At 42.9% G+C, this 8,843-nt stretch overlaps 1 protein-coding gene across 1 annotated transcript; it reads right to left on the bottom strand.

Moving 5' to 3' along the window:
* Positions 1–3,699: 3,699 nt before the first annotated feature.
* LOC8024058 lies at positions 3,700–6,499 on the bottom strand. The gene is made up of 4 exons (XM_040205586.3): positions 6,350–6,499; positions 5,062–5,157; positions 4,341–4,433; positions 3,700–3,819 (listed from the first exon to the last, which is right to left on the bottom strand). Exons 1-4 carry the CDS (start codon positions 6,497–6,499, stop codon positions 3,700–3,702), a joined length of 459 nt encoding a protein of 152 aa, XP_040061520.3.
* Positions 6,500–8,843: the final 2,344 nt, after the last annotated feature.

Consider the following 8,843-nt stretch of genomic DNA (forward strand, 5'->3'; position numbering starts at 1 on the left):
ACCTAAACGAGACTTCTGAGCTTTAGTCAAATTCAGGGACTCCACAAAATAATGGGCCGCCCATAACCCCAGATATACAAGAGGCATCCTTATCTACAGCTCCTAAAATTCTCGTTTGTGTGTGTGTGCGTGTGCGTGTGTGTGTAAGCGTTGTATTCAAAAGTTATATTTAATATCGTTCGGCTGATGCCATAATTCGTGCATATAAACGAATTTCCAGAAATATCAGGAGCCACCTTAGAATCTCAGAAGATAAAATTGGAAGTATTCCACTCCCGAACGTTCAAAAAACGCATCAAGCCAAAGAAGGTGAGACACAGAATAACGGAAGGCAATCCGAGCACTAAAATATTTAATAATGAAGCAGACAGCTGTGGGCAACTTGGCACAAAATGATGATATCATCTCTAAAAAAAATATGCACTCTGACGTCTTTCGGCGCGTTCGCTTTTTGCGCTGTCCTTGCGCTTCTCTTGACCGCTTTCTCCTCATGCATAAACGCCCTGAAAAATCACCCCCGTGAGAAGCATGCGCGACAAGCACTCGGCGATCTACTTCTCAAAGAAGGACTTCGCTTGTCGCGTGAAGCGGCTTGCATCACCAACGCCTCGAAGATGTCTCATTGATCATAGGAGCTTGGCAACCTTGCGTACATGTCACGGTGCTCCGAGGCCGATATTCTGCCCTCGCGTTTTCTTTGAGTGGAAAAACCTGCATCTATCTACCTGGCCCCTTTTTTTTTTTCTTTCTCTCTCCACCTCTTGTTTATTTTCTTAACTCTGTCTAGTTCAGAAAATAAAGGTATAAAGTACGTTAAAAAATAATCAGCCAACGAGCCACGACCTATATAATGGCATTATATGTATTCCATCTAAACTTTTTTTTTGTTGCTTGTTTCTGAAAAAAAAGACTGCTAACTTGACCCAAACGCTGCTGTGGATGGCTCGTTCGAACTCAAACTTATCAAAATATCCAACTCTTTTAAGTCTCTAATTGCTTTCCAAGGCATCGCCAATTAGATAAATCGTCCACTGAACTTCCTTGATTTCCACGTGTGCTTATTAACGCTTACACAGTGTAGCAACGTGCTTTGTTACTGCACACTTTGTTATAAAAGGCCACTGCTGGGACACTTAAGGATAAACACATTAAATAAATAATGTCGGCAGCTAGACCCGTCAAAATTGCAACTTTCGTACAAACACAATGGCCGGCTTTCATTGTATCTTTCAAAACCGAAAATTATGTAATATTGCGTTACTTTTGTGTATGCTCAGTAAGGATCGGGAAAAAATCAAATCGATCAAGCGTGTGTATCAAACTAGACAGTTCATTCACCTTTTCTAAGGCGCTTTCCGTTGCCTTTAGCCGCATAACAAGCGGTGTACGAGTCTTTCATGTTGAGCCAGTGGGAATCACGTAGACCGAATTAACGCCACTAGGTTGATAAACTCACCGAATCAATTAACCGACATTTGCATGCAGACCACACATCTTATCATAGACTCAATCTAAACATAGCAATCTGGTACCCATTTTCCGTCACGGCGAAGCGAAGTTCGCATTCAAAGTGTAGCCGTCTCGACTGCGCCCGTCTTCTGTTTAATTTCACGCCGCATGCACACCGCCGTGTTACAGTTATCAAAGACACTTCAAGTTCGAGACGTAGCAAAAGCCGGTCTTATAGTGTGCCTGTACAGGTCAAGAATCGACGACACGTGAGTCCCAAGCCACGTAAACTTCTTACCCTCGGGGGGGGGGGGGGGGGGGGGGGGGGGGGGGCTTTTCTTTATCGGTGGTCCCGTTCGTGCGACGCACCAATGAACCCTGCGCAACAAGAGTCTTGCGGTCGAAAGGCCGAGGAAAGTGGAGGCTCTGCTGAGTTTCTATATTATTGCAAAGCGATCGGTTGCGTACGTGTGTGACATTTATCGTCGGCCATATCTTTTCGCGCTTCTTCTGCGTGTGGTCTCCCCGATTTCGTGCTTATTTCTAGATACTTCTGGCGAACCGTTACAGGTCGTTGAGCGCGAAACGCCGATAGCATCGCTAAATGGGCTGCCGTTGCATGTTTCAGCGAAAGGCTGGGGAAGTACGTGTGACAACACATGGCCGTGCCACATAATGCTGCTGTATACTTTCCAAAATACGTTTTGTTTGGAAAGCTTTCTTGTGCGACGCCACTTTGAACGGTATTTGCCTTTTACGACGACAGCCGTTCTTGTCTTCTTGACGAGGTTTTACAGCAGATCCTGCAGGGTCTGTTTGGTTCACGGTGTACGGTGTACACTTGGACGTCACGTGATATTGTGACGTAACAAGACGTTCTATGACCATGCGATGTCACAGTCATATAACGCCACAGTACCACGGAGTGCATTTTTGTTAGATGGTCAGTACTGAAATTTGGAGTTTCATTTTACTGCATTCCTGTGTCTTTTAAGAATTCAAAAACAAAATAAATAAAGTCCGGGTACCATGACCGTTGACTTGAAGGAACCTTGACGACCTAAAAGGCGAACACTTTTTGTCTGTAGTTCGAGATTTCAAAGGAAGGTGACGTAGCCTCTGCTCAGGACCACTGACCCTGTGCTCTTGAAAAGTTCATTTGTGATACACTGTCTTTTTTCTTTTTTCTTTTTTATTTTGTCTTAGTGAGCTCGAAATCCTCAGTCTTTCGGATAAATGCGATATGACAAAATATTTAGCAGCGAGTGTTTCTCTGATTTTTTTTTTTTCGGATATATTCGAAAACACCGAACCTTACACATGATGCATGCCATGTGATGTCACACTTTTTCTCCAATTTAGTTGAGAAAATATGACGTCACATTAAAATGTAATTTATGCCCCTTTGCCAGATTTTGACTGGTGGTGGAAAAAGTATAGGTTGAAACAGTCTACAGCGCCTTGGAAGATTTACTTTTACGAATATTTTTTTATACTGCGATCCACTTCGCCGCCGATGCACTGAGCTACAATTTTCCACGCCCATAGTTTCTGGTACAGTTCAGAAGTTATAAACTCCAATATCCTTCCCCCAATCGAGGCTTGGCAATCTGAAAATTGTTGCTTTGGGACCCCCTGTAGAACTTCCTTTGTACTTTCATTTGCTTTATTCTAAAGTGATATTCTCATATGTAGATAAAACATTTATTAAACTAGCCTTAAAAAAGCGGCTACCAAAAGTGACACTTAAGTAAATTCCTCAACCCCATGATAATCCATGTCCTTACGCTCCTTTTGTTTGTGTTTTTTTTAATTGTTATCTTGCTTTTTTACAAATTTTTACTAACACTTCGGGTCTTGGTGATGAGAGTTTAATTTGTCCGTGAAGGTTAATACGCGATCTGAACCATTGTGATTACGTTTTTAGAAAGATGTTCTCACTAGGATTGCTACGTCCTTGCACAAATACAGTACTGTTTTGTAACATTTTTTCTTTCTTTCCTTCAAGAGTTCAGATTTTTTCAGTTGTAAATTATCTGGATGTGTTAAAAATTGTTCACGCGAAATTATATACAAATTATTGAGAAAAATAGTGACCCACTTCCGCGTCCAACGTTTACAAGAATTCAGTCATTGTCTGAGTGTGGAAAATGTTTATTGAAGCATAATCTTCCGAAGATATTCAATCATCATTACTCAAAAGGAACTGTTTCACTTCAAATCAAATCAAAGTAATCATAGTGCTATAGCTCATCCAAACGCACTACCAAGTATGTTCAGATGTGACAGTCCCCCCTGCCGCACGTATGGAAATGTGAGAATGCTGCAGCTTCCGCTGTAGCAATAGCCCCCTTGATACCTGTAGCCAGTCTGAAAAGCAAAATAAACGCTTTAATTCGTATGTAAAATATAACTAACAAAGCTAGACCTTCAGTGTCCCAAAATTTATTTTCTGTGCGTGGCAATGTCTCCGTTAACTAAGCTTCCATTTCATGTCCTGTAATGCAATTACATATTTCTTTAGCTGACTAGTGACCATGATTTCTAAATCAATTTTGGTGCTAATGTAAGGATAGGAAGCCGGTATGTAGAATTTCTCCTCATGGTTACATGCAATAGTTCCGAAATACTACCCTGGATAATTACATAGTGCGTTTGATTTCTTTCTCAATACACTGCTAATTCAATTCTATTTTTATCAATACGCGTGAAAATACGTAAATTACATGAGTAAATAAAGGTGTTACGTATTTGCAATTTTCCAGCGCCTTGATTTTTACAGGAGATGCTGAACACCTGAAACTTCTCACCTGTTGTGCCGGTAATTCGAAACCATTCACGTCATTTAATTACAGTAGAATATCGATAGGAGCAGTATAATTGGTCCGTACGTTTGCGTAGCATGGTGTTCCATCATTCATCCTGACCTTGAGCACGATTCCTGTCACGGCGTCCATACATTCCAGGGAACATGCGTAGGGTATCTTCAGTCAAACAGAACAATCATAAGCAAGCGAAGGCCACCGTAATAACCATGTCCACCATTTACCCCTTCTAAGAAACGCCAACGCATTCTAGCTTTCAATATAACGTGATTTGAAACTAATACTAATACTAATACTTTGTCTGTACCTAGTAGGGGTTACCCTACTGAGTGCAATTCAGGCCACGATTTTTGTTTTGCCATATTCGGTGATAAAGGGTGAAAGCTTTCATGATTACGTGATTAAATATTGCATGAGTCATTTTTTTGTGTTCATTTTTACGTTGGCGGAAAAACATAGTTATTGTAGTCACTGACTTCACGACAGTCTAAAAAAACGCATAATGTAGCGGGTCCCAGGTATCTTATTTATTTATTTATTTATTTGAGTACCACCAGGCCCGGTTTGATTTCGCTCTGCACTCAACGTAATTGCGGTCTTAACCGATAATAACGCCAAATAGCAAATTACAAAGCAATGCGCAAGAACATGATAATAAGTCACGTACTACGTTTCTTATGCGGTCAGTGACTACCAATGAGAATACCGATCAACCTTCATAACTAAACATCCGTGAAATTCCTGAGATTCTAAATGCACTCCCTTTTTTCTCTCTCTTTGTGCGTACCAAGGCAAGAAGTTGATTGGATGTCTGGAAGTTTTGCCGGCAATAGTCCAGGTAGGAGTCGTTTTTCAGGACGCAAACGTTGGATGCGCAAAACCTCTGCGGAGAAAAAAAAAAAAAAAAAAAACGCGCTTAGCGACGCTTGGACTTTGTTGTTGTCTCAGTGAAATAGTCAAACCTGGACTTTATGAAGCGAATAAGTGGCAAACAACGAACGAACTTCGCCTGGCGGCACGGTCGCGCTGCGGCGAACGGTAGCAACTGTTCTGATGCCACACGCAGAGCGAACTCCGCCAGGCAAAATTCGTCGCTTCCTCGCAGCACGTTAGCTCCATCTAGTTCAGCTTTTAGACCCAAATGATTAACGTCTTTTGGTTACTGCAAAGACGATTCCAGTGCAGAGAAACTATAAGACCTCTCCCGTACCTTGTTATTGTTTCCATTTCACTGCGGCGCAGAAAGTGCCCTACTGCACTCCGTTTCAACCTACGATAGACTAGGGCCCGAAGGTTAGACCCAAATGATTAACATTTCTTGGTTACTGCAAAGACCATTCCAGTGCAGAGAAACTATAAGAGTATACTCCCATATGGTGTTGTTTTGTTGTTTCCATTTCACTGCGGCGCAGAAAGTCCCCTACTGTACTCCGTTTCACCCTACGATGAACTAGAGCCCAAAGCTGAGACCCAAATGATTAGCAATTCTTAGTTATTGCAAAGACCATTCCAGTGCAGAGAAATTATAAGACTGCTCCCATATCTTGTTGTCGTTGTTTTCATTTCACTACGGCGCAGAAAGTCCCCTACTGTACTCCGTTTCACCCTATGATGGACAAAGGACCGAAGGTTAGACCCAATTGAAAAGTATAAACTACATTTAACAAAAGCATTACTTCCAAAAAATTGTTGCCCTTTGAATTAACGTCACACGAATTGACATCACGTGACGCCCGGTCACGTTATGTCATGGTATATTGACACCATGACTTCACGTCACGTCATGACGAATTACGTGACTTCAAATAATAAAGAATATGCTCTCCTGTACTTCTCGAAACGTCGATTTAATGTACTGTAAACAAATTTAGCCGATCAGTCCTTAAATACTGCACTTTATGCATTATACAAAACTTAAAAACAAAAATCGGTCGCATTTCTTTTTACCTGCGTTTTTTTTTTTTTTTTTTTTTTTTTGTGATGTATTTAGCTCTTGAACAAATTCGAAGAGCGGAATAAATTTTCTACGCTTTGTGTACGTCTGCACAGAATGCATGCACCTGAATGCGTTTCACCTGTTCGTGGTTGAGGATGCAGGGGGAGCCCCAGGGCTTGGCAGCGCTCCAGGTGTTGCCCGTGGCGCCCTGGCACTGCACCACGCACGGGTTGTTGCTGCCCACGCCGGGTCCCAGGCTGCCCCCGAGGTACTGCAACACGCTCTGCATGCCCCGTAGGGTAATAATCTATAGAACATAGGTCCCACGCATTCCTGCTGATTCAAAACGGCGGGGCATATACAGATGCGAACATCGATGGTCTATAGTAGAACATATGGCGACTCGAGGCGTCGCCATATGCCGATGGCGACGCCTCGAGTCGCAGTCGTACCGCCCTTACGCATCATACAAATGAAACTGGTCCGCTGCAGGCATGATGGCAGACTGGCAGAGGTATCTGCGGGCACGCCTGATCGAAGTACGCTCACTTCGTGTACGCTTCAAACGAGTCTAGGCCGATTCGTCGAAAGCCCATTCGTCGACGGACAACTGGTAGACGGATAATTCGTCGAATCGGGGAATTCGCATTAGGCAAATTCGTCGAACGGGAAACTTGTCGAAGCAACGCTTTCGCGTGAAAGATATTCGTCGAAAGAACTACGACAAAGTTGGAGTGATGTGCTTTTGAGCTATAGAAGGAAGCCTCACAATGATTCGCCGACCTGCAAATGCAAATGTGATTATCAACATTGAGAAAAAGAGCGACGATTTACAAACATATAAACTGCTTCTTCGGTGTAACCTTTTTGTAAATGCGTGACTAAATGAACTCGCTAAGAAATTATATAGGTCAAAAAGCATAATTGCAAGTGAGCCTTAGTTCTGTATACAAATTTTCTTTACGAAGTTGTAGAAAGAATAACTACGAAAAGAGGTCTTATTGTATTCTTGTAATAGCCGTGCCTTCGAGGTTGTTAGCCAACGTGCGGGAATGTAGTAGTTTAATACCGATGCGGTTTTTTTATATAAAACTATTTAACCACTTTACAAGTCTTTAGGCTACCATATCTGTAATTTAATCATCTCCAACGCTACATTTTTCAACTATATTTCAACGATCAATCCGAGCAAAACTCTATTCACTCAAGCCGTTCACGTACCGCAGCGCGTTGGTAGAACACGTGACACAGTCATCATTTTCTCGTGAACAATAGGCGGAAGCAAACAAGTCTCAATAATCCGCCCAGTGGCCGACCGCAAAACCAAAGACGTACCTTTGTCCCCGATCTTCGTACAAGCTTTACGGTGCGATTCTAGCGCAGCACGGCTTACGGCCTGCTTTGTATTGAAAGCAGTGTCCCAAGCGGAATTCCCTCAGGTATCTTCAGTCAGAACTCCACGTGCCTTACTTTACGTATCATGCAAGTGAAGCTTGAGATGCATTCGAGATCAAACTGCGGATTGTGCGGAAGTCTTAAACGCTTATCGAGAACTGGTAGGATTGTCGATAGATCTTCTAGACAGTCTCCGAAGGTCGCGCCAATAGAATTAAGAGATGTCCGCGCGTTACGGCCGCGGCGACCATTGTCTTTACGGTGTGAGCCGGAACACTGATCGCTTAATCTGACTTATAATCAGAAACGTTCGGCCATCTGGCCTGGTATTCCGAGTGTCTTCGTTAATTCAATTCAATGGGTCAAAGCGCTGACCTCTATTACATCATTTGGATAGAGCGCAAAGCGGCCTGTCGTGAGGTCTTTATCATAGCACAGCCTCTTACGTCACCTAGAATCGCGATGGAAAACAGGGCGAAACCCAAATTGCGAAGCTCCGTAGAGGGCGGGGCTGAGAACCACTTTCCGTAAAATAATATAAAGATTGGTGGGTTTCAACCGCCATCTCTGAATGGAGAGAGGAACCCAAGCTAGACCATTGCCGTGTCTCAGACGTTTCCTGTGATATGACGGAAGTCCTCGTCCTATTTACATCAAAGTTGTGCACCCTCACACGGCGTACGTACGTAATGAAACAAGTTACGAATCTGGACCAGTGTAACTGGAACACATATCGCGTTTGCTTTAATCAACCTGTTACCAAAAACCGCACGCGAAACGAAACAAAAATTACAAGGAGTATTTTTTCCCGCATTGCGCAGACGCAATGCAATTTTCCTTGAAGTAGCTTCGAAATTCTATTGTTGTTTCGTATCAAACACAAAAAAGAGTTTTTTTATCATTGTTTTGTGGTTACGGATGCAAGATCTTGGAAGAAACATCCCGAACAAAGTGAGAAATGTGCAAGCCGCCGAAGATCATCCCGCTGGAAAACTCTAGTGAAGCGAATGACTTGTTCGCCACATCTTCGGGCTCACGCGAGAGCTAACCTATTTATGACACTTCAGCTTCCATTACGAGGTTTCTCTAAACATCCAGCAAGGAGTAGGCGGCATCAATAAGCAATGAGTTCACGCTGAAGCTGTCGACTCGAGTTTGCACTTATAGTGTTGTAGCATATTTTTCACCTTTGACGACGAGATACCAATGCTGCTGCTAGACCTGTACAGGGGATAGCC

This window comes from Ixodes scapularis, unplaced genomic scaffold (genome assembly GCF_016920785.2).
Source record: "Ixodes scapularis isolate PalLabHiFi unplaced genomic scaffold, ASM1692078v2 PGA_scaffold1__304_contigs__length_218370807, whole genome shotgun sequence".
NCBI classification, from domain to species: Eukaryota; Metazoa; Arthropoda; class Arachnida; order Ixodida; family Ixodidae; genus Ixodes; species Ixodes scapularis.

Excerpts from the sequence above, each read along its gene's own strand:
- LOC8024058 (XM_040205586.3), bottom strand. The coding sequence starts at position 6,499 with ATGCAGAGCGTGTTGCAGTACCTCGGGGGCAGCCTGGGACCCGGCGTG. Across the intron at positions 5,158-6,349 it reads GCATCCTCAACCACGAACAG|AGGTTTTGCGCATCCAACGT; the intron begins GTGAAACGCATT and ends TTTTCTCCGCAG. Across the intron at positions 4,434-5,061 it reads CCAATCAACTTCTTGCCTTG|ATACCCTACGCATGTTCCCT; the intron begins GTACGCACAAAG and ends GTTTGACTGAAG.